Raw genomic sequence first — 26,064 nt, 5'->3', positions numbered from 1 at the left:
GAACTCTATCTTTCCTCCAAAAGCTGCCACTCTCCCTGCCTTCGCTATTACAGCAAGCAATCCAATCATCTACCTTGTTTTCCAAATCTGCATCCTGAGTATCATCCTTGACTTCTCCTTCACCTTCATCTTCTGCATTAAATTGATAACCAAGGCCTGTGGATCCTAACTCCTAACATTCACCAGCTTCCCCCCATCCTCACTGCCGCTGTCCTAGGTCATAGACTTCTACACTCCTCTCCTACTTCCTCTGCCTCCTCTCTTGCTTCCATACAACCCAGAGTGACCTTTCTAAAATCCAAATATGATCATGTCACTTCCAATTTCAGTTGGGAGGCACACTGTTGAGAATAAAATCCAAACTCATTAATGTGATTTGTAAATTTGGTTCTTGTGTGATTTGATTTGAAGACACCAAATGCCCTCCTGCCCCAACATGCTTCTCTCCCTGGCATTGCCAGTAAAATGACCATATTATCCATTCCTTCCAGTAAAAGCATCTGAAGTCTCTGTTAATTGCAAATGGTATCTAAGAGAAGTAGCCCCAATTAACACCTTATCAGCCATTAACCCCCTTACTAGGGCTTATTCATCAAAGTGTCTCTGTGGCTATTTGATCCTTTGGGGGTGGATCATAGGATAGATAAGTCTTGAAAAAAAAACAAGAGTTGTCTAAGTTAGTGGCTGGAGCCATTTCTGATGCCTAACAATTAAAATAATTTTCTGATGTACATAAAATATTTGAGCATCTGGAGAGTTTCTGTATTGTGAAATTATCTTGTATGCCACTTTTGGATGAAGAAATTAGATAGTGACTAATATTAGTAAAAAGTAAAAAAAGTGTCTAAAGAGTGGAACAGTGGCGATAGCCACTTTAGATCCAAAATTTCAAAATCAACTGGGGAATCATCTAACCGTCTTCATTTGATAAGATTAGCATAGCTAGAACACCAATCAAATCCCAAAAAAACAAATTCCAATGGAAGACTTATATGCATTGGTCATATATAAATTTGCAATATCAATCATTTCTGGAAATTAGGGACCCAACAGGAAAGACTTAAAAATTGTTTCCATATATAGTTCAACTCCTCCATTGTCATAGTATGTATTACTATGATAGGATTTGACCTTTAATAGAATTTAACATTTTTGAAACTCAAGTTCTCTGTCTCTTCCTTATCAATCTTCCACTGATGTTCCACTTCTCCAAGTTCCTATCCTGTTTCCAAGAAATGGAGCACAGACGTGTGGCCACTACCATCAGAATGCCCACGCCCTCACCCTCCCACAGGCCTGGGCTCCTGGCTATTTCTGCTATCTTCCTTCATCTATCTCCTGCTTCACTCATTTTTTTCTGACACACCTGCCACATTTTCCATCTTCTTTCCTAGCAGGCTCTTAAGCTCCTGCGTCTTATCTCTCAGCTTTCCAAAGCTCCCACATGTCATTTGCTTATAAAGTCTGAATTCTAGCGATGATAATGGCAATGATGTTTAGTTAGCATTTTTCATCGCTTTGATGTTATGTTATCTATCTCCTGTAATCCTCACAATAACGCTACAACATCTAAGTATTATTAGTATCTCTTTTCTAGAACAGGAAACTGGGGCTCAGAGAAGTCAAGTAATTTTGCTGAGGTTGTACAATTAATCCATATTTTACGAAGACATTCAGAAAATTAAATTGATTAGGCCAATCACTCAAAATCACGTTTTTATACACTAAAATATTTCTGAGTAAAATGATATGATCTCTAAGATTTGCTTCAAAATAATCCAGGGCAAGAGAGGGTGAGGTGTAGATGACACACGAGTGGCCATAAATTGATGAGTGTTGTAAGTGGGTGATGGATACATGGGTGTTCATTGTACTCTTCACTCTACTTTTGTGTATATTTGAAATTTACCAAATAAAAAAGTGGGTTTTTTGTAATGTAATCTTTTTCATACAATTACAAACAACCTAAGCCTACTGGTAAGGATAGCCATTCAATGTTTGTAGAGAATTTCAAAATATTCCAGTATGTATCCAGGCCTGTAAACGCCTAATACGGGGATAAGAGGCAAGCCCTCCAGCCTTAAATACGAATGTCTCATCTTTGTCACACAAGTTTATTTTTTTCCTAGTCCTCTGTAATATGCATTGCATACTTGTCTTCGTGGAAGAAACAATTACCCAGGCACTGTGTCCAACCACATGGTATTATCTTTTAATTAACCTGTGTAGCCTTTTTAACTTTACCTAGTTTGAGAAGTGACAACCACTTGGGCTGTCTAAATAATGCTCGCCACTGCTCCCTTATCGGATCTATTCAATCAAAACAACAGGTCCCAATGTGTGGTCCAGCTCTCCAGAGCTGGTTATACTTTCCATTAAGCCATGATCCTTGTCACGAACATCAATGTTACAACTTGTCTTGCTAACTGGAGTGCTTAGAATTGTTTCAGTATATGAAACACAGATTGATCCAATATGCCCTCTTCTCTCAGTGTTTCTGTGTAAAAGCAATCCTGCAACGCTGCTTTAAAACCCTTCTGCCAACTTATAATAAACAAATCTCTCAACATGTGCCATGTATATGAATTTATCCTAAGGAAGTAGTTGCACAGATGCACAAAAATGTGTGTGCAAGGATGTTCAAGGCATGGTGTTTTTTCTTTAATAATATTAAGTAGTTAGAAAGAGTCTAACTGTCCAGTAATATGAGATTGGCTTAATCAAATTTTCCACAGATATTAAAAATGTTGATGTAAATACCTTTATGGTAACGAGGAGGTGTCCATTAAATCCTGTTAGTAAACAGCAGGTTACCCAGAAATATGCAGAGTATGAATATATATATAGCCTAGCCTGAAAAAAGTTATAAGACATATGCATGTGTATAAAATTTGTGTGTATGTGTTAGAGGGAGTGTTGGGGGTGTACACACAGCCTAGAATGGTAAATACTATGGTTTCCTTCAGGTGATTTTTTTCCCTATCTGTGTTTTCATATATTTCTACAATGAACAAGAAATAGCTACATAAAAAATAAAAAAGAAACAAAAATAACACATAAAACCTTTTCTGTCTAAATGTGTTCCAAGTTTTCAGATAAAAGGAAAATGAAATAACCTGGAGAAGATGTAAAAAACCTTTTGGGAGTATTGTTTCAATAAAGAAAAGCCTTTCGTTATTAATTATTGAATAGAAATGATGGAAAAGGTAACGGGGAATGGAGCAGAGAGGAGAGCGAAGAGTTACTCTGCAATTGGTAACAAGATCCCAACTGGAGGCTGGGAGCTGACTAAGATGTCTCCCCCAAACCGGTGAAATATTGTAGCCCGTTTTCTGTTTTTTGGAGAGCCAGAGCTTTTTGGAACTCCTCCAATATGCCAGGCATTATTCTCTGACCCTTACAGCAACCCCTCAAGGTAGGTCTTCTTAAAGGGAGCCCAAGGGGTTCAATGCCTTGCCCAAGGTCATAGCTGGTAGCCTTGAGCTGATATTATGAACTCAGATGTGCCCTTTACCACCAAGCTTCAGGAACTCTCCATTACAAAGAGAAGAGGGACCCATGAAACGTAAGAGAGAGGCATTGTCGCTGTTAGGTTGGCAACCAAGACAGGACCTTGGTAGTGTCTGGGTAGAATCCTCTGCAGAGGAATAGGGTCAAGCTGAGTTGTGCAGCGGCAGCAAAAGGGCTTTTTTAAGAAGCAGAAGTGAGCCTTCATGACTGTAAATTATTCAGGCTAGATGTTTCCAATGAGCAGTTTAGCTTCAGGCCAATATTAACTTCCATTCCTGTTACTATCAGATGAATTGCATTTTGTTGCTTTTTCTAAATACACTTCAGATCAGGAAACCTATAATTCAGCAGTTAGGCATTAAAGCAGCAGCGGATCTGCACCTGTGTTATCTGAGACTCATCTATGAAATAACACAAAAATCCAGGGTTGGGGTTTTTTTTTTGGATATGATAAACAGAGCATTAATAATAAGTCACTAAGATATTGTTTCTAAGTTGAAAAATGTCTAAATTAAAAAATTCTTTAGATGACCAAAGAAATCAAGGCAAGTAAACAAAAGAGGATTGAAGGAATATGCATAAATTTGCATTTTAAATAATGGACTATAGAGTACATAGACAATACTGTTGTAAAAACTGTCATTTCACGATTAAACAAACCATAACATATATAAATACTGTGTATGTTAACATGTTCATGTACGAAGATAAGATGGCCTCAAAGGGGAGTTATAGTATCTGACAAATTTCAGATACTAAACCACTAAAAAGCCATATTTCCTATGTACTTCAGAGACTATACAGATGTGCATATAGAAGTGTGTATGTCGTATATATATAATAGTCTTCATTTTTCATTGTTCCCCATGATCTCATGCCTTTACATGCGGCTAATACCAAGTACTGTTCTACAGCTGATCAATAAAACACAGTTTACATCAAATGACCAGAGAGTTGTCAATTTTTAAAAATCCCAGCCTCTCTCATGGATTGCTGACTTCAAAGACATGCATTAAGATTATTAAGCAAGTAATGATTGATTTATTACATAACATTAAGAAATGTTTTCTTTGAAGCACAAATTAAAAGGTCACAGATGCCCAGATTTTCTTCAGGTTGATGGTTAAAAATGCAGAATAGATCATATCGCTGGCTGTGAAGGACACATGAAGGGGATCTGAAGTAACTCTCCTTTCCAGGCAATATTTTAATGAAATGCTTAATATTCTGCAGTGGATTAATGAGGTTGTTCTCTATTTTCAAACAATGGGTGAACAATTAACACCCAATCCTGAGAACAAATTGGTGTCGCTGTTATTTTCTGACAGTATTTAAAATGACCATTGCTGTAGCAACGGGGCATTATTTAGCAGGACAGAAAATAACCATTTACATCAAGCAATTCAGCAGAGATATTCGGAAAAAAAAAAAAAGACTGTATGTGGCAGCTGCTGTTCCTAGAAATAAAGCTGACATTTTCGGATGAAAGCAATTTGACCAGCTGAAACCCAAACCTGCGTTGTGCCATGTTCCGAAGTCACCCAAAACACATGCCAACGTGCTAAATACACCCCATAAAACCAGCGAGCTGTGCAGTTTCTCACCCTGGTTTCAAAACACTCAGAGAAGAGATGGGTACAGATCTTTGAAGAGGTCAGACTTGAGACTGAATAGAATTAATTAGCCACATGAGTATAAGGAAAACCATACATCAAGTGTGGGAAAAGTAATCTACATATGGAGATTAACTGGGAGAAATTGATCTTTCAACCAAGCTCAAAGTCCAATCCAAGACTGCCCTAGACACCTGCATGTCCTAAATAATCAGGAACTGTATTGCTCAGCAAACTGCATCACAGAGCAAACAGAGTAATAAATTGCCTCATATTATCCCTGCACATTGTTATGGAAAGTGAGGATTAAATTTCAGTGTCATTCTACAGGTGGCCAATGAGAATAAACTATTTTTCACACCCATGAGTCATATAAAATCAGGGAGTTTTTCTTATACTTTTGTGAGTTGTAATTGTATGTTTTACCTCAATATCTTCCCCGAGGAACATTCTTTCTAATTCTACTTCTCATAGCTCTAGTCTTTTCTTTCCAGGTTGCATATTTTGCTTGCTATTTTAGATATCTTCTACAATTTAGTCCTGCCCTCTCCCCCCACAAAAGAAGAATCGATATGGCCAAATTGATGGGACGAAATGACAGATTTAAAGAATAATTCATTATACTATCAAGATCTTGGCATGCCAATTGCTGAAAGACTATTCTGAGCTGTCACTTCTAAAGCACGTATTTTTTCATTGACCGACATGCCAAGCGCTTGATGGAATAATGAATTGTTCCCATTGACGTCACCACTGCACACAACCCTTGGGCTCCTTGCAATGTTTTTCAGGGTGATGAATAACGTTGCAGCTCTTTCCATGGTGTGTAAAACTAGGAGGGTGAGTTCAGGTTCAGGGACTTGCTAAGAAAGGGATGGGGGTATCGGCGCGGAGGGAAGAAGGGGGTGAGGGTTCTTGGGAGTTCTTTGTTGCTACTGCATTCAACTCAGAGACTCATCTCCTTTGCCTCAGAGACAAGAAAGGCAAAAAGAAGGCAACCGGATCAAAGCCATGGGGACATTAGCACGAGTCACATACACATTCCCAAGTTACGCTCTGCTCCTTGGGTATCACCATCCAGCCCTGTATCTCTTGGGTGGGCCAACTCTAAAACTTTCTAGCCAAGGGAATGCCTTCTGAAGCCCTAAAGACCCGCCGAGCAAACTTGCCAGGAGCTCCTCATAATATTAAGGACCAGATTGACAAAATGCTGAACACCAACGAAGGTCCATCCACAGAGGCGTTAATTACTAAGAGGCATTAATTACTAAGAGGCATTAGGCACTTCCCACTCGCGTAGAGAACTTTTTCTCTGTGTTTAAAAAGGCAGGCTTGGACCTTCATTGAGACAAATCTCTAGTTTCCAGTCGGGGACCTTCTTTTCCATGTGCCCCTGAGCAATGAGCATCAGTAAGAACATCTGCCTCGAGAATTCTCCTCCCTCCACCCAACAGCAATTTATTTTATTTCTTTTCTCAAAAAAAAAGACATCAGCTTTGGTTTCCCCACTCCTGATAGTCATTTTCTTACTTATAATTGAAAACTTTAGGCTATGCAAGGATTTCTTTAAGTCTCAGTGTATCCCTAAAACGTTTAGCAAATGAATGAATTCCCCTCTCTCCTACAGGATTCACAACAAACACATTTTGTAAAAAGACTTTAGGAAAAGGCCCAGGAGAACCACCCTCCCAGTGGAGCCACACAGGGCTACCTCACATAAATGCACTGTGGGTTTACATATGTGCATATATTTGCATATATCCACATATCATTTGCTATTGAATCATAGACGTAGAGCAGAAGCATTGTTCAGCTGTCGGCTCCAAACGCCTCACTTCCGGCTGAGAGTGCCCAGCCCAGGAGAAGGAAGGCTGGCACGCACGCCTTTTTGATGGGTGAGGTTCTCAGGTGATGTTGACAAACCCATTCCTTGGGAAGAAAGTTCAAGTGCCACAGCCCTGGAGTCTCTGTGACTTTCATCTGGGGGTGCGTCTTTTGCCATCTGGCACGTCCCTGGCCTTCTCCCTGAGGTTTTCTACCTCTCAAGGTCAGCCCATCGCTGGACCAAGCATCCGGGCTTGCAGACCTCTGTGGCCACTGTCCTTGGGGCATTTCGGGTTAAAGTTGTCACCTACACAAGGTTTCTCTGGTATCCACGGGCACATAACCCTGGCTGCCTGTGTGTCGGTGTCTTCTTCCTCCTCATTGGCCTACTTGTCTCCCTGCTCTCCTGCCTGTTTATTCAGCCCGAACTGTGTGCCAGATATTGTGTTACCTTACATTTCCCTGGAAGTAACCCTCCCTGACGCCTCCACACCCCAGTCGGGAGCATTTCCCTTGGCTACAGCGTGTTCCTTCCCTTTGGGGCACTAACCTCAGTTTGTATACCCTCACTTGCGTGATTATCTGACTAACATCAGGCTCCTCTATTCCTCACCACTGTTTTCCCAGCAAAGTGGGCTGTAGATAGAATGACCACATAAATCCTCACAACAACCTTGAGAGTGTTTCCCTTCATAGCCCCATTTACGGATGAGAAAACTGAGGCTCCGAGAGTCTAAGTGGCTTGCTTAGGTCACTGGGGCAGCAGGTGGCAGCGTGGGGCCTGTTAGAGGCCGGGGCCAGTTACGTGCCAGAGCCTGTGACCTTCACCACTTGACCCCACCACCTCTCATCACAGCTCTGCAAAGACCCTCTAATTTCTTGTAAGACTTCATGTGCATGCACTTGCCAATGTCAATACCCTACAGAAGACCCTCAGTGGGTCTCAGGAAGTCTCAGTGGGTGAAGTGATGTCATCCACAGGCTACTATGGGTTCTCTTCCCCGGCACAGCCACAGCCCAACAGAGCAAGTCCAAAACCTCCTACAGTGTCTCAGCGCCATGGGGGATCACTTGGAACAGGATGCTGTTCACTAGGAACCAACCAAGCAAGACCTTTCTGCAGGATTCCTGGCCCATGGGCGCTATTTACTTTCACCAAGAAAGCAGACTTTTAAATGCTAATATTGGAAGAAGGAGGAGAAGCAGAAGCGGTAGCAACAAAAAGACAAAGAAAAGCAGACTGTAACACCTTTCCCAGCTATTCGCCCTCTTGACTAGTTTAAAAGCAAAGCCGTAAAAGAATGGGTGCCTTTTCCCGGCATATTACTTTTATCCCCTTGTCCTCCAGATTTATTGCTTGCACCAAGTAGCAGCCATCATAAAACTCTTCTTTTCAATAGACTGCTATTTGAATTGCAAAAGCAAGACTATCCAAGAACATTTAATCTAGTAAAAAGTAAATATGATCGTATTAAGAGCGATTTCTGAAAGGCGATTATTTGCATAGAGATACCTGGCAGGCCGAACCAAAATTCCATCTTGGCTCCGTGTTTCAGTTTGGTGATGGTCCTATGAGATGCTCCATCATCACATCTTACTTTTAATTTTACAGAAAAGCAGATGTAGTGACATGCTTATAAACTGGAGGAAGAAAAAAAACCTGGTCCTGTCTCTACAAGGTGAACCATAAACCCTTCTAAAAGCATCTTGTGTAAATTCTCTCCCTGGAAGTTGCTGAATATCCCCCGTATTTTTGAAAAATGATACATAGACAAAGCTATTTCTCCAGAGGACTTACATTTTTCTCTCAGTGCAGAATTGCTCGTATATGAATCCGTGCTGGCTTTACTCCCCACTTCCCGCCTGCCTTGAGAGTTTGGAGGCTTGCTCCAGTACGATGTGCACGTATTTCCTTAGCTTGTCCATTTTCCTCCTGCTGTCTCCTTTTTTGCGGGCTCGCCAATGTCCTGGCCTCTCCCTGCCTCGCCTTGGGTCTGTTCAATATGTGTCTAGTGCTTCCGTCATTTGGCTCCTGTCTCTGGCTTGATTGACATGTCCGGACCACTTTCACTGCGGGTGTTCTACTGGGACTAGCCACAGTCACCTTTGACTTCATCTCCTACTCGCTGATTCCTCATCCAATTGCCTCTGATCAAACTGGCCTGATTCCTCTGGCACCTTTATTTAACACCGTGCCCAGCTTAGATTTCCACCGAAGACAATAGGCACTTCAACTAAATTGTGTCCTTGTAACTTATTTTCCAGATTTTTCGGGAAACTACAATTACTTTCTATCTACACCTGTCCTGCTGATTGAATGACCTCAACTTGAAAGGCTGCGACATGTTGGGGTAGCTAGATCGCATTATACTGGGAGTAAGAAGACCAGGGTCCAAGTCTTTCAACTCCCGTTAGCTTCCGTCTCCATGGTGTAGGAGACAACAATAGGTGGAGTGCTGGCATGCTGTATGAGTTAGGTCCTTTGAGACTGTATGGAAGAGATCATCCAATTCACGACCTGAATGCACAAGTGGCCTCATGCATAACTGAAAAGTGACTCATAACTGTGCTTGATACAAGACAAGCACCAGCAGCTCAGATCTGGTGTCTTAGTACCAGGGACTTGGCACCCTCTTTGCGTCTCACATCCCAATGTCCCCTGTAGAAGGTATCTGAGTGGGTTACTTATTTACCCTTTATCTTATCGCCTTCTGATTGGACAGACTTTGGCTCAGCTACTGATCGCTAGTCCAATCAGCTGTGACCAGGTAGCACAGTTGATTTAACTCACAAACAAGGTGCATCTGCCCAGAGCGACCTCTTGCTGAAAGCACTGTGTAGTACCTCTTTCTCCTGAGGGGCGCTGTGCACAGCAAATGCTATGGCAGCCTGCCTGGAGGAGGATGCTTGCAACACCGATCTTCACGCTCCTTGAGAAAAAAGCCAGTGGTCAAATAAACTTGGAAAGAGCACGTATTACATCGTCCCATTTAGCACTTCACAACGCACATTGGTATATGAAAGGTGCAGAGAAGCCCTGGAATGAACAACTCTTTTAACCTGGCTTGAGGCAGCATCTCCCAAGTACGTAAACTGTTTTTTGTGTAGCATCTTACTGATACCCAGGGGAGGATACTTTGACAAATGCTGAGGTAGACCTCGTGAACTGTCTAGTGCCACCAGCTTTATCACTGCCTCCTGGACCAGCAGCTCCCGACTCCTGTGCATCGGAACCACCTGCACACATCTGACTAAACAGAGTCAGCCAACCGAACCCCTAGAGATTCTGATCTACTTAGTCCGGGGAGAGGCCTAGAGATCAGAATTTAAATGTACTCTATGAACTAGAGCCTTAAATAATACTAATTCTATGTCACTGTATAATAATAACATTTACTGAACACGTGCTATTTCCCAGGTACTAAACAAGTGTGACTTAATTTTCTTACTTCATCCTTAAATCTACGCTGCCTACTAGTTATTACCACTAATTTACAAGTGAGAAAATTGAAGCTCCATGAGGATGGGCAACAAGCCCGTCACACAGCATAGCAGCTGCAAGGCTGAAAAGACTTCTATATTCATGTTCTTTGGTCTACGCAGCATGTCTCTGCAAGAAACCCTCCTCCAGGTCTGGAAGGGCAGTCAACAAACCATGGTGGAATGAAGAAATACCATGAAGGACCTCCAAGGTCCCTTTCAGCAAAAACATCCCCAAATTCTGTGACTCAAAGTTGTGAAGCACAAATGACACCAAACACTTTGAGAATTGCTTTAGGTCCTACCCATTAAACACTCGATAGTAGCACTCTTTTATTTATGCTGAAAAGCACTCCTTACTTAACGTTGCACAGTTCTTGGGCATCTAGCCCTCAGCGAACTCCTCTGCTTGCAGTTTGGTTCCTCTGAAACTAAATGATAACAGCAACTGTGTATGCGATAACCAATACGGCCAATGTAAGAAAGAAATTAGCTCCTAAAGAGAACTGAAGAGCTAATGCACTATCTACAGATCATAAAATAGAGCTCGGGTCCCAAGCAAATTCCTTTGCACATCAGTGAATGTGCATCTACTCAACAGCCTCTGTCACCAGGAATCATCTTCCTGGGGCCAAACACTCCTCGCACGAGATGATCAGGAGATATTACAAGGGTTCAGTTATTGGCTGCAGCTAAGAAATTCCACACTGAAGTCTGAAAACTGTCCATGATAATTTTCCCACTTTCCCTCAAATCATGAATGAAAAAATCCATCACACACAGAAGCAAGACTTTATTCCTGGTGCTCAGGTGTCTAGAATCTACAATAAGCTTCTTACACCAGGCTTCAGGCGGCCGAGAGGCCATTTGGAAGGGCTTGCCTGCCACCTCGTGGTCAAAATGTGCATTACTGTCCCAAGCAAGGGCCCACACAACCTGCACGCTATGACAAGACTGCTTATGACATCTTTTGACATGCCCCAATAAGCTAAAAGAGGAGAAAGGTATTAGAGTATCTGGCGATAGCCCTTGGTTGGGAAGAGGTTATTTTCAACAACTGGTTTCTCTAAGGCAATCATACCTGAGCTGATTTGCTCATAAGCTCCTAGTTTAGAAAAAGCTAGAATTTGCCAAATTCTCTCTGCTTTGACTGTTTCAAAGAAAACTACTATTTTCTCCATTCCCTATTTCCCAAACTGATTTTTCTCTCTCCCTCCTCCCACCCTTCCTTCCTTTCTTCCCTTCCTCCCTCCCTGCCTCCTTCCTTTCCTTCCTTCTGTGTAAACCTCCCTATTTAAGTTTAAATTCCTTCACAAAGAAAGCTCCATAGCCAATCTTTCTCTTACTTACTAGCTGTGTGGCTTTGGGCAAATTCCTTAACCTCTCTTCTCTCTATTTAAACATCTATAAAAATGGTTTTTACATTTTTAAAAGATTCTCAGGGAGAAGGGTGACGACAAACACATAATAATGTACAACAGAGAACACACATGGCCCGCAAAGCCACTCTAGCCCTGTACGATATGAAGTACACGGTATCGTGAGTAAGTATTCTTTAAAACAAATAAAATCTGAAACTAACGAAGCCTTTAGACCTACCTTTCAGTTGGCAGGAAGTAGGGAGAGTGGAACAAGCTAAACGGCACCACCCTCGCCCCATAATGGGGCCACCAAGAAGCCCTGCAGTCCTCCAGTGCTGGGAATGTTGGCTGCTGGTGGCTCACAGCCGAGCTCCTCTCCAGGAACCGCCCTCGGCTGAAGGGAGCTGCCCTCCAAAGCTACACCCCTCTATGGGGCTGGCCCACATTTGATGATTCTTTGACATGAGTCTCTTGGCTCATTTGGGGACCTCTCTGAAGGACTACCCAGCTCTACAGCTCCCTTATTGAGGCCTCGCCTGCTACTGCTTTGCAGTTCAATTTCTCCCTCCACCCAAGCCTAGGCCCCTCATTTCTTCACAGGCGTTAATCAGGAGCCCCTTCCCCCATAAGCCACCTGCATACAAATCTCCATCTTAGACTCTGTTTTCTAGAGAACACGACCTAAGTCAGGCATCTACAGCCTATTCCCAACATAATAGCTACAGTTACCCTCTTTGAAATAAGTTAGATCATTACTCCATTTTGAGATCCCTTTAATGACTCCCATCAGAATCAAAAGACAAGAGCCTTGCCATCTGGACCCCAGTACCATAACCTTTTTGACTTCATCTCCTACTCCTCTGCCCCTTGATCATTCTAGCTGCACTGGCTTCCTTGCTGTTTGTCAAACATGCCACACATGCTCCTGCCTCAGGGCCTTTGCACGTACTCTTCTGGCTTCCTGGATTGCTCTTTGCCCAGTCATCTATACTGCTTCCTCCCTGGTCTACTTCAAATCTTGACTCAAATGTCACCTCAGTGTGGACTTCCCTGACCCTCTACTTAAGTGTGCTGTACTCCACCTTACCCCAGACCTCCACATCCCTTGTTCCTGCCTTAGTTTTCCCCATCGCATGTATCAGCATCTGGCATACAGTATATTTTATTTATTTATGTTGTCTAACATCTATTTCCACCAGAATGTAAGCTCCATGCGGGAAAGAACCTTTTTCTATTCTTTCCACTGCTGTGGCCCCAGAACCTAGCAGAGTAACTGGTACGCAGTCGTTGCTCAATCAATATTTATTGAACGAGCAAGTGAGCAAACGAATGGAGGACTAGCGATGTGGAAACAAAGACCTGTGATCTTGAGGGAAGTCCCTTAAACAGCATCTGACTTCCTTCACATGAAAAATAGAAACACTAATTCTTACATCATTTTTGTAAGGATTATGCAATGTAACGCTTGTGAAAGCATCATATAATAAACTGCTAAATAAACGTAAGGTATAATTTTTGCTTAAACTGAATTCTTCATCAGTGAGCTCCTTAATTTTGTAACCTAGAGCTACCAGATTGCCCAAAAAGTAAGATACACACTCAAACACAGAAATCTTCAAAATGGTCTCCTATTCAAATAAAATATAAAGATTTATTCCAAAGCCATACCCCAAATTTACAACGAAATGCATCTTTTTAAAAAAGAGCAGTCTCTACATTTTAAATTTTATAACAATTTGAAGATCTTCTTTTGCTCCCATAACAAAATCTGAAAAAAGTTAATTCCATCAAGTGTCAAATGTACTTTCTTGTTTATATAAAATGTATTCTCTTTTTAAATGCAAAGTGTTCAATATAATAGTTTTATTATGAAATTTTTCTCAATTTCCGAAATTCTATCTATAGAATCATATTTGCATACACATCTTAAAATGGGGTAAGAAGATAATTTTTTTTTCAGATAATTTTTTCAGGTATTTATACCTCTCTGACTAAAAGTGCAACATGGCCTTTATGATTCCTTCGATGTGGAATATTATCTCGGGGGTACTTAGCACTGCGCAAAGAGCAGCAGTAATCCCAGCCATCTAAAACTTAGGTTGTAATTCTTTTCAAACAATTTTAAGACCCAAATCAAAGCTATTGCTACAGTGATCCACTATTTTCTTTATAGATATTTTAATAAATATTCCTAAACTCTAGAAGACTGTTCATAATCCTCTAAAGCAGAAGTCAGCAAACTTATTCTGGAAAGGCCCAGATAATAAATATTTTAGGTTTCTCCGGCCATTCCCGTTGCATGTTCTCCTTTTTTAATTTTTACACCTCTAAAATGTAAAAAAAAAGTTCTTAGCTCTGCTGTAGAAGCTTCTAGGTACTTTAAAAAATAGAAGTCCTTAGTCTCGGAATTCGACTACTCAAGTGTTAATAAAATGTAAACTTCACATTCTGCAGTAAAATAAACTCATGGTTTTTTTACCGCTAAAAAGAAAGTTCATCAACAAAAAGAAATGAATCCCATTCAAAGTGTGGGACTGCATTTTAGATATTCTTTTTAGTCAATGGCACTTTCTTATGGTTTCTTTTTCATTTTGAATTGGATCATGCACATGTATCTTAAGTTTTTGGCTTTACTTTTCTATGGGGAAAATTTCTCTTCATGCGGCTAATTGGAAGTTTGTGAACTCAAAGGTAGGACTATTTCCATGCTCGAGAGGTAGATGCACACACGTGGCATATGCAGTTACAAACACATAAGCAACGGAAACCACTGTTTGATGTATTAATGGTCTCCACAGCTAAAAAAGACTCGGTGGAGACCGGCTAGCAGGTACACAGTCCCACAGAATGTTCTAATGTGTTTTTATCATAGGTAGTTGTTACATTTTGCAAAAACATGACTTGCATATGAAATATGTGAGTATAAATTAATACAGCAGCATGGTTTCTTCAGGTTCTTGATGCAGATAACACGGAGCATCTTTTTATATCTACAAAGATACAGCAGAGAATTCAGTGGAAGTTAGTTTGGACTCTGACTAATAGAGTAAATCAGATCTGTTCACAACACTGTTTGATCCAAAACATGGTCCTATAGCTTGGTACTGAGAATCACAACTCTGTGTGTGTGTGTGTGTGTGTGTGTGTGTGTGTGTGTGTGTGTACGCGTGCGCACAAGTTTTCCTTTCTTACCACAAAGAGTGTTATGAACAGATTATGGCAAATAAAAGAGCTGCTGTGAATTTACTCAGAGACATCATAAATAAGTGAAGTTACAATCCCACGGGATTCTACAAAAACATTTACAAATTCTAAAGCTAAGAAAGTTGCAAACTTTGGTATCCCTAAAAAGAAAGCTCAATTACACCAGCGAGCCCATGCTCAATTTTTGAACCATAAAAAGTAAAACGTTCAGTGCAAAAATAGTATCTGGATAAATAGCAATGACACAAAAATCACATGAAACAGTTAAAGACTATAAAATACACAAGTAATATCCTGAAGGCATGTTTTGGTACAGAAAAGGTAATTTGGGGCTAGGAAATGACAGGTTGTTGACTGATTTAACTGTGAGTCTGGGTGATGGAGTATCTGAACACTCCCTTTTTGCAAAAGTTTCAACGTAGTTATAGCTCATCACGTTTTTTCTTAAATGGCCACTTTGGGTGTTGCAACACGTAGTCTGCAGCCTGAAGGACGAGGTACATAAATTCTTCTACATCAAAAGAGTAGTTGGTAAATTTTGGATGCTCCCCCAGAGTTGGGTGGTGGCCCTGCAAAAATGAACCAAAACACAAATCCATAAGTCATTGAGGACATGGTTTTCTAACAGGAAGAAAATTATTTTACTTTGGCCAAAGCAACTATTTCAAATTTATGCTCTACATCAGAGGTCGGCAAATTTTTTCAGTAAAAGGCGAAATGACATGTATCTTCAGCTCTGTGGACCACATAGTCTGTGCCACTGAAGTGCACAAGCAGCCACAGACAACACATGAACAGAGGAGTGAGACTGTGTCTCAATAAAACTTTATTTATAAAACCAAGTGGTGGGCCAAATTTGACCCACTGGTCTATAGTTTGCTGAGCCTCTCTATATGTAATTTATTAGATCTTTCTAGGCTCAAATTTCATGAAGTTGTCTTATCAACATTAAAGAGGTAGAGTGATTAATTTCCCTTTCCCCTCACTTTGCAAAGACAAAATCTAAAAACCCACTATTTCAGAGAAGAACAGTTTGTCTTTAAAGTTCAATGCTAGTTTTTCACGTTAATAATTAGACACTTTAAACCAATTAAAAAGTAAAACAAAGTGATTTTTGTCATTGAACTTTACCTTGTCTTGAGGAAAGACTTTGTTCTGCCTTCGCCAAGTGATGTAGTGGACGCCTCTGAGCCTCGCCAGGTCTAAGTAACAGCGCTCGTCTTCACAGTTGTACCTGAGGACACGAGGGCATCCACACGTGAGGCTTTGGTCTGGGGTTTTTGCCCAGTCAACAATTCTCTGGGAAAAAAATGCACCTCCCAAATATGTTCTTGCAAAAGCCTTTGTAAACAGTAAACAAGACAGAGGGAGACTATTTTCAAAATATTCTCATAACTAGACTACCTTAACTTTTAAAAACAAAATAGGAATAAGGAATGGAGGGGACTGACCTTTCCCAATAGGGCCGACTGCCTATGAACTTGATATTACCTCCTAACACCCTGGTCTTCATATGTATGGAAGTGGACTTGGGGGAGGGAAGACGTCCAAGGTCACATAGCTAACGAGTGAAGGAAGTAGAGATTGAACCCAGGTCTGTTGGACTCCAAGGCCTGAGCTTTCTCAGTTACATTTCTTTCCTTCCCACCTCTGGGAGAAACGAAGAATTGAGATAGAATCCACAATTATCTGGCTATTTCTCTAACAAAAATTTTTTTGAATGTTTTTGTAGGGTTTTGGAAGTTCAGGACAACTTTTGTCTAAACAGTCTCTCATTTAAACACTAAGTCAAGTCATTTTTAAAGTGAAACCACAAAATCAAGATATTTAGGTGTAAAGGGGCAAATCAGGTAACAGTAATTGCCACTGGTGTGTCAAGAACTAACTAAGATGGAAAAAAAAAGAACTAACTAAGATGGGCCATAGTGTCCAGAGTGGAATTATTAAGGGAGAGAAGGCCACATCTCCATAACCAACCAGCGAGTTAGACAAACACGCCAGGAAAACCATTTTCACTTTGAGGACTTTAGTGTCCCTGTGTATGGAATCTGAGAACTAGGTGAAGTGGTTGGCTTGTGTTTTGGAGCCCTGTTCTTCTCGAGACGTGTAAGTGCTCGATCTCTCTCTCTTTTTTTAAATGTAGTCGAGAACATATAACATCAAATTTACCATCTTAACCATTTTTAAGTGGACAGTCCAGTAGAAAGTACATTCTCATTGTTGTGTAACCAGTCTCCAGAACTGTTCCATCTTGCAAAACTGAAACTCTGTGCCCATTAAACAAGTCCCATTCTCCCTCCCCACAGCTCCTGGAAACCACCATTCTACTTTCTGTCTCTAAGATTTTAACTACTCTAGGTACCTTATAGAAGGAAAATCAACAGTATTTGTCCTTTTGGGAATGGCTTATTTCACTTCGTATAATGTCCTGAAGGTTCATCCATATTGTAGCATGTGTCAGAATTTCCTTCCTTTTTAAGGCTGAATAATACTCCACTGTATGTACATACCACATTTCCTTTATCCAATCATCTGTCAGTGGACATTTGGGTTGATTCCACATCTTGGCTATTGTGTATAATGCAACACACAGGTTCTCTTTAACATAATAATTACACCGATTGTAGGGAGACGCCCACAGTTTGAAAGGCACACAGGAATGAACTCAGAGTAAGGAAATCACAGATTCAAACTTCCCGAATCATGCTGAGATGGGGGACGGAGGGACAGTTTGCTCATTAAGGGCAGTGGCAGGCTCAGACATCACATTTTTAGCTTTAGGTCTTTTTTTTCTTTCTAGATGCCTATATGTTACAACTTCCCGTAATGATGAAATATTAAGCCTTCTGATGCTCTGAGTGAAAGTCTCAGCATGCATAAAAAGCATTAAAAGCTGCCTCCATGTCTAACTGTCCCCAAACACTTACAGTTCAAACACAGCAGCCCAGTCTGGAAGGAAAAGTAAATGGGTAAGTCCAGCTCCATGCATTCCAATAAATATGTCCGTGTTATGAGTGATCCTTAGCTGATCTAAAAACCCAAGCTGCCTGTGAACAGATAGAACACAAGACCGATGGGGAGAAGAAAGAAGTATTAAGTTGAGTTAGCTCATGACTCATGGTAACAATATTTATATAAGCGTCTTTCCCAATTTAAATCATATGCCACTGTGATTTTTTTGCTAATTTCAAGCCTACTCCCATAGTTAATAACTAATTACTCAATAACAACTTTTTTTTAAGTAAGCCCACCTTTTTTTCTTAACTTAAATGCACTTATTTTAAAAGAAAACTTTTATAGCTGTCTTAAGTGGAAAACCAGTAACACATGACATTAAAAAAAATCGTAAAAATAGATATAATCAAACTAAAAAGTATTATTCTAATCTAAGTAGATACCATTGCAAGGCAAAGCTCTGAGCCTGAGGCCTGCTCTCTCTTTATGAACAAGCAAAATTAGCAAGCATTAAAGAGATGTCATGATATACTAGCACCAAATTGAAAACTATTTCCTTAAGATAACAAAAGGATTTTTTTCTTAAAGAAAATAAATTCCTCCCTGTGTGATCTGGGTTATTCAATGCCATATGGGTACACCTAAAATTATCTCGGGTACCACCAGGCGATTTTTCGGTCCTTGACTATTCTACAATTTCATGCACGTTAAGATTGTGAAAGTGTTTTTTGAACTCAACACACTGAAAGATGTGCAAACTCAGAACTGAAAATCAGTGCCAAACAAAGTTCATCGAAGTGAGGCTGGGAAGAAACGCTGGAGTAAGGATAACACCCTGAATAAACATAACGGAATTAATCTCCCACTTACTGAAAGTAAAGAAAAATAAATGACCAAGATTATTTTGGATCTAAAAAGGGAAAGCAAATTCCCTCTTAATCAGCTTCTCCTCTTTAAAGAGCTTCCTGTCACAGTAGAACAGAAACCCCACCTAGAGAAAGTAAGACAATGGCACCATGTGTGTGCCCCAGTTTCTCCAGGAATGCCAACTGATACCAAGGGGAGGACGGGCATTTGGCCAGGTGAATGTACCCCCAGAGTCGTCAGTTGGGGGAAATACCTGTGGATCAGGACTCACAAATCTCCATGCTATTGTGTTACTATTGTTTTCCTCAGATTGGCAAAGTGTGAATTTATTGTCATTCTTCCATCATGTGGGAAAATCTTTTAGCTGCTGTTAATACTGTTGAATGAATTCTACTCCTAGCGACCCTGTGCACAGCAGAGCGGCACCCTGCCCAGTCTTTTTGCACCATCCTCTCACCTTCCGGTGCTGTATCAGACAATGCTCCACTGCAATTTATAGGGTTTTCATGGCCAATTTTTTCAGAAGTGAGTGGCCATGTCCTTCTTCCTAGTCTGTCTTAGTCTGGAAGCTCCACTGAACTCTGTCCGCCACGGGTGACCCTGCTGGTAATTGAAATACCAGTGGCATGGCTTCCAGCATCACAGCAACACACAGCCACCACAGTATGACAACCGACAGACGGGAAACCCCCTGTGCCCTTAGAAGCCAATCAGCGGCAGAGCCTCTGAGGTGCCCTCCCCAGTTCTTTCAGCCTGATGCCCAGCCCTTTTCTTGGTTCCCACATTTCCTCATGTATTCCTCATACATTACCATGGTATAGTGTAATTTGTAAAACGGAAATAGCTTTGCCAACACCACAAGACTGTTGGAAGAGTGAGATGAGATAAAGCAAGTAAATTACAATAGTAAGTCTCAATAGATGGATAGATGGTCGCCGTTCTTACGATTGCTATTAATTTGTATCCAGTGTCTGAGGTCCTCAAGACATGAACCATGCTGTCCTCCATAACTGGATTCCTACTGCAAAGCCTGTGACCAGCTCACGGTAGGTACCCAATAAAGATTTGTCGTATAAATGAACGAATGTAAGATGAATGAGGTGCAAAACTCCCACGCTCAGCAGTGAGGGTAAACCTATCTACATTACACACCCATATGCTGGGAAATGGGTACTTTTTAACATAGAAAAAAGCTGTTTGTAGTATTCAGTTTGGAAAACAAGACTAGGATTGTGGGTGGATGAGCAGGGGAGACAAAAGTTTTCGCCTTTCCTCTGGAACTTTTTGATGCTTCTTGACTTTTCAACCAGGAATGTGTACTACCTTCACAGCATCACTGCTCACATATCAACAAGCGTTCCCTAGACAGTAAGTGATGGGCGTAGTCTGTCTTTCTAAGCCTTTTTACTTGTACCAGAATTCTAAAAGAAATGTAAATACTTTATAAGATGTTTAGAAACCTCATATTATTCTGTGACCCTCAAACTAATCCCACATAACTAATTTCAGATCAGAAATTGAAACCTGGCAGCTGGCAGGGCAAATCAGACCTACATTTTGTTTTTTTAATCCAAAATGAGTTGCCAACTTTTAAAAATTCAGAAATTTCAAATGAAAATCTGGATTCATCACTTCTCTTGAAAAACGGGATGGTGTTGCAACATCAGGCCCCGTACAGCTGAAGAGCAACTGCCCCCTGTGCCCGGGTCCCCACCTGCCCACTTTGTTCACTGATGGTGCCTGCTTGTCGCTTCTAGATCTATAAATGCCAATCGCTCCCATTCGAAAAGTGCTGTCCCTGCCCTCTTAACTCATCCAAGCAAAAGACGACATCATCTGCCCCAGGGTGGGTATTACTTACTTGTACTTGTAATCGACAATCTGGACCTCAAACGTAGATACTGTTTTCAGTGCATTTACAAGCTGGGAAGAAAAGAGAAACATTTAGAATTTCTTTTTCTTCTTTCTCTTCTGTTTTGCTTTCCTTTGAGTTTTAAAATTTCTTATTATTCATCAAAATATTTTTCAGGTATTTAATATCCTTCAGGTCTATTGTTTTAACCCTTAACTGAGTTCAAAGGCAGGCTCCACCCCTTGGACATTCTACTTCCCTAAAATTCCACCACACAGGGTGGTTAGGAGGCTGAAAGGAGATAATTCGTGGGAGCAAAGTGCTCAGCACAGGGACACACTAAGTGTTAGTTGTTACTGTGACCATGTGCTAGTTATTCCGTCAACTCTTAACATGCATTTGCCGGGCACCTCCTGTGTTCCAGATATTACGTTAAAGGTTTTCTTTCCATCCATCATCTCATTCCAGACAAACCACTCGTGCTTTGGACCTCATCCTCTGAAAACATTTGGCAGAAAAACATTTTCAATATTTCTACACAGAAAAACAATTATCCCTTTAGCAAACAGAAAGTAATGAGCACAATTAATCTACTATCAAAAATACAGCCATCGGGAGCCGGCCCCGTGGCCGAGTGGTTAAGTTTGTGCGCTCTGCTTCGGCGGCCCAGGGTTTCGCCGGTTCGAATCCTGGGTGCGGACATGGCACCACTCATCAGGCCATGCTGTGGCAGCATCCCACATGCCACAACTAGAAAGACCCACAACTAAAATACACAACTATGCACCGGGGGGCTTTGGGGAGAAAAAGGAAAAGTAAAATCTTTAAAAAGATAAAATAAAAAAAATACAGCCATGGTTCTCTATGTCCCTCACATTAGACCATCTTAATATAGCACTGTGAGTCACTGCTATCTAGAAACTTCTGAACTTGTAACCTGCTGCCTTGGTGCTACAACAACAGCAATGGTTACAAAAGCATCATTTTTTATGCACTTAAATTGTGCTGATTTTCTAAGTGTTTTAGGTGTATGTCAATTGATCCCCATAAAAATCATACCAAGTGAGTATTATTACTACGTCCACTTTATAAATGATACAATGGTAGGTTAGAGAAGTTGTACAACTTTCCCAGAATCTCCTAGCCGGCCAATGGCAGAGCCAAAATTAAATCAAGGTCATCTGACCCCAGAACCTGTGTTCTTGGCCAGTACACTCTACTCTCCTGCTTATAAAAACAACAGGCAGTGACCCCGCCCCCAGTTGCACATACACATGCATACACACACACACACACACAGAGTCATATAATGGAAATTTCTCCCTAGACAGCCCCTGGACTCCCATGAGTATACTGCTTATATTAAGGAGTTGAAGAAGTGAGGGTAGAAGATTAGAATTCTTTCCAGGAGAAAATTAATGAGATAGCATGAGCCCTGGTTTTGTAATGAGATGGGCCCACATAAAAGGAATTGTGTGTCTCTAAGAGTCCCTCGGCAAGCACACTCTTTTTCTAGTCACACCAGAGAGGTGGCCATATCTCTTCTGACATGATCATTCCAACCCTGAGGTTGGGTGGGATTGCACAAACCATCTTTTTTTATTTTTGGCAAGGAAGATTGTCCCTGAGCTAACATCTGTGCCAATCTTCCTCTATTTTGCATGTGGGATGCCGCCACAGCGTGGCTTGATAAGCCATGTGTAGGTCCACACCTGGGATCCGAATCCATGAACCCCGGCCCACCAAAGCAGAACATGCAAACCCAACCACTACACCATTGGGCCAGCCCAATGCCCAAACCATCATTTAATGAGGGTATCTGGGTTTTATTATCTATTCACTAATCAAGGTAGAATTGAAGGTACTTTCTTCTCTGTCTAGTAGCTGCCTTATCAAGTGATGCCAACCCTCGGGAGAAAAGCAGCCAGTTGGGTGCTCTTTGGCGTGGAGTTGGGAGCTGAATTACCAAATCCCACCTTTGGGCAACACCATTTGGGCTATCTACATGACTGGATGTAAAAACTTCCATGGCTGCACTGTAGCACCCATTGGCAATGCCCCTTTCTACTGGACTTTTTTCCAGCAGCTCGGTGCTGTTCCTTAGGCCATCCCTTCCCAATGAGATCTTTCGGTGTGAGAACAGCAGAGCGCTCTGGTTAAGAAGCAGGCTCAGGCCTTGACCACCTTGGCTCACACCCCATTACTCTGCTCACCAGCTGGGTGACCTTGGGCATGTGTTTTAACCTCTAAGCCTCAGTGTCCTTGTCTAGAACGGAGAATAATAATAAAATACCTACCACGTGAGTTTGCTGGGAACACTGGGGGACATGCATGGGAAGCACAGAGTAATACGCTTGGAACATAATTAGCATCCACTATGTGTTACCTCTACCAATATATACTATTCATCTGCCTGCTCATGAGCCTTCCCATCCATCCACCCCAACATTGCATTACTTGATATATTTTTATTTCCAGGTCTTTAAAACACACACATACAATTGCTCATTCCTTCCATCATATAGCTTACAATCAACGCCTCATTACACCATATGTTCACGTCCTCCATAATCCATATGGAAATCAAGAAGAGATGCTAATTACATAATTTTGATCAGTCTGTTAGGCATCCAAATTAATCCGTGTAAAACATTTTACCTATCAAAACCTGCCCCTGACTGCCCTCCTGCTAATTTCCCAACTCAATTGCACTGAGCTGCTCCAGCTGAAGGCCTAGGAGCTTGCACTGGATTCAACACCTTTCCTGGCCTTACCTAAGGCGACAGTAAGTATCCCAGGCTCTATCTCCAAGATACATCTTGAATCCATTTATCTTGTCATCTCTACTGTCATCACCTTCATCTACACTCTCATCGGGGCCATAGCAGCAGCTTTTAATCTCCCTGCTCCTACTCTTGCAGTCAGAGTGATTTAAAAACAAACAAATAAGTCAGTTGATGTCTCTCCCTGTGTATTCATCTTCTATTTGCCGCTATGACAAATTACCTCCAACTTCACTTCCTAAGACAACACAATTGATCCCCAGAATTCTGCAGCACAGAAGTCTGACACAGTAGACGGAGGTCTCTCTGGGATAAAATGGAGGTGTAGGCAGAGCTGCACTCCTTCTAGAGGCTCCGAGGGAGAATCCACTGCCTTGCCTTTCCAGCTTTTAGCCGCCATCTGCATTCCTTGTCTTGAGGCCCCCTTCCTCCATCTCCAAAGCCAACAACATTGCATCTCTCTGGCCCTGCTTCCACCATTATGTCTCCTTCTGTGACTCCCTTTTCTGCCTCCTCCTTCCACTTTTAAGGAAGTGCTGAACCGAGATCTGAGCCCAGCTAAGGAAAGAGCTTTCCAGGAGGAGGCAAAGATTCTCTGGTACGGTGAGCTTAAGGACCATTTGTGATTATGTTAGGGCACCTAGATAATCCAGGATAATCTCCCTATTCTAAGGCCTGCTGATCAGCCACTTTAATTCCATCTGCAACCTTAATTTCCCTTTGCCATGTAACCTAACCTATTCACAGGTTCCAAGGATAAGGGCATGCACATCTCTGAGGGGGCCACTCTTCTGCCTACCACACTCTGCCTAAAACTTCACAGTGGCTTCGCCTCGCACTGGAATAAAATCTGTCTTCTCAACAAGGTCTATGAGGATGATATGATATGTGGCCTGTCCCCATCATGCCCAACCTCTCTGATATCTTATCACCCCACCTCTCTCGCTATGCTACAGCCACATTGGTGTTCTCTCTGTTTCTAGAACACCTAAAGCTCTGGACACCAGAGGACATTTGCTCTTTCCTTGGCTAGCTTCCTCCCTGATCAGATCTCAGTGCAAGCAGCACCTCTTCAGACATCTTGCCTGACTGCCTTCCCCCTCTACTCGCATCCCTGGTCTCTATCACCTCACCCCATTTTATTTCCTTTGTAGCACCTATGGCTACCTGAAATCACCTTATTTACTGATTTGTTTACTTATTTCTTGTCTTTCTGTCTCACCTTGAGAGTGTAAGCTCCATGAGGGCAGGGACCTTACCTGTTTTGTTGTTTACTGGAGTTCCAGGGCCTAGAACATGGCCCAGCACATAACAGGGGCCGAATACATTTTTGTGGGATAAACCTTATTATTGCAAGAACATCTTCTGGCCATGCTATGGTAGGCAGGGGCCTTGCATGGTGATCTTATTGAGGTTAAATATAATTTATGAGTTAATGTTGTCGAAAGGAGTTGGGAGCCTAAATGGTGAACAATTTCTGAGACACACAGTCATAAAAAGGATGGAGACTTTTCCAACTTAACCTGCCGCTGGATGCCACAGTATTGCCACAGTCCATCAACCATCTCCCAAAAGATACTCTCACATTTCCACTGTTAATTTGTCCAGAGACAAAATGTTTGGCAGTCCATGTCAGTAAAGGCAGGACTTAGAGACAGATTTTATCTCTGTTTCCACTCTGTTGGTGCAGATGGACATTTACGGTGAGGCAAAGCTAGTTTGGCAACACGTGGTTTGATGACTTCCAGTAGAAACCCAATAAATGAGCTGGGCATAGCCACCAAACTTTTCTAAAAGCTAGTAATTCCAAATCAAAGCATTTTAATGCAATGTGAAAAAATAAAGCACATTAGTCATAGGAAGTTAAATTCAATATGATGATATTAAAAATGCATACCCAAAACTAACCTCATTTTGGTTTAGTATTTTCCGGTATTCTGTACTCCGTGCAAGAATGGTGACCCGAATTTTTCCATCCTGTAACCAAAAGGAAAAGGAAAAATATTGCTGTATATGCCAGGACACATGAATGGACACCTCAACCTAAAATGTCATTTTCACAAAGAGAAGAAACTCAGTAAGGATGCATTCATGGAACTATTCGATTTTAGCCTGATTCCTTCTCAGTTCTCTCAGGGAACAGAAATGCATCCACTTCGGTCTCAGAAGACAAAACTTGTTCATTACACTACTTTCGTTTGGCTGCTTGTGTGGATTTTTTGGCAGAGGTTGTGTGGGTTAGGTGTGAATTTGGGGGAGCATGGGGAGATACGGTGAAAGAAAGGGAAAAGAAAAAGGAAAAAGGCACATTCTTCCACTATCCATTAGCTTTTCTTTCAGAGGGTGTTGACATCTGATTTCAGATCACTCCAGATCAGAAATCATTCTCACAGAAAACCCTCTCTTCTGATTATTTCTTTTTCTGCAAAGGTGGTATTGATTTTTATTCGGGGTGAAAAGTCAAGCCCACCTCAGAACCATAATGTATCCATTACCTTGGGCCCCTCTTGTGTGATGTTCAGTCTGTGGAGTACATGCTGGGAAAATGCCCTGAATAATCCAGTATTCTGACAGCCAGATATCTAAAATAAAAACGCAAGTTCATATTACAATGA

The 26,064-nt window shown here is 41.5% G+C and overlaps 1 protein-coding gene across 6 annotated transcripts in view; it reads right to left on the bottom strand.

The window, feature by feature from the left end:
- Positions 1 to 13,419: 13,419 nt before the first annotated feature.
- Positions 13,420 to 26,064, bottom strand: part of EOGT (EGF domain specific O-linked N-acetylglucosamine transferase) — a 35,024-nt gene continuing 22,379 nt past the window's right edge. For all 6 annotated transcript variants that reach the window (XM_008519995.2, XM_070576850.1, XM_070576846.1 and 3 more), the window contains 6 exons: positions 25,945 to 26,031; positions 25,358 to 25,426; positions 20,676 to 20,737; positions 17,920 to 18,039; positions 16,124 to 16,226; positions 13,420 to 15,561 (listed from right to left, as the gene is read on the bottom strand). In XM_008519995.2, coding sequence (XP_008518217.1) covers positions 15,415 to 15,561; positions 16,124 to 16,226; positions 17,920 to 18,039; positions 20,676 to 20,737; positions 25,358 to 25,426; positions 25,945 to 26,031 — 588 coding nt within the window. In that variant the 3' untranslated portion in view covers positions 13,420 to 15,414. The remainder of the gene's footprint in view (positions 15,562 to 16,123; positions 16,227 to 17,919; positions 18,040 to 20,675; positions 20,738 to 25,357; positions 25,427 to 25,944; positions 26,032 to 26,064) is intronic.

This window comes from Equus przewalskii, chromosome 15 (genome assembly GCF_037783145.1).
Source record: "Equus przewalskii isolate Varuska chromosome 15, EquPr2, whole genome shotgun sequence".
Taxonomy (NCBI): Eukaryota; Metazoa; Chordata; class Mammalia; order Perissodactyla; family Equidae; genus Equus; species Equus przewalskii.
Note: the sequence above shows the minus strand (reverse complement) of the source record. Positions and strands in the feature narration are given on the sequence as shown.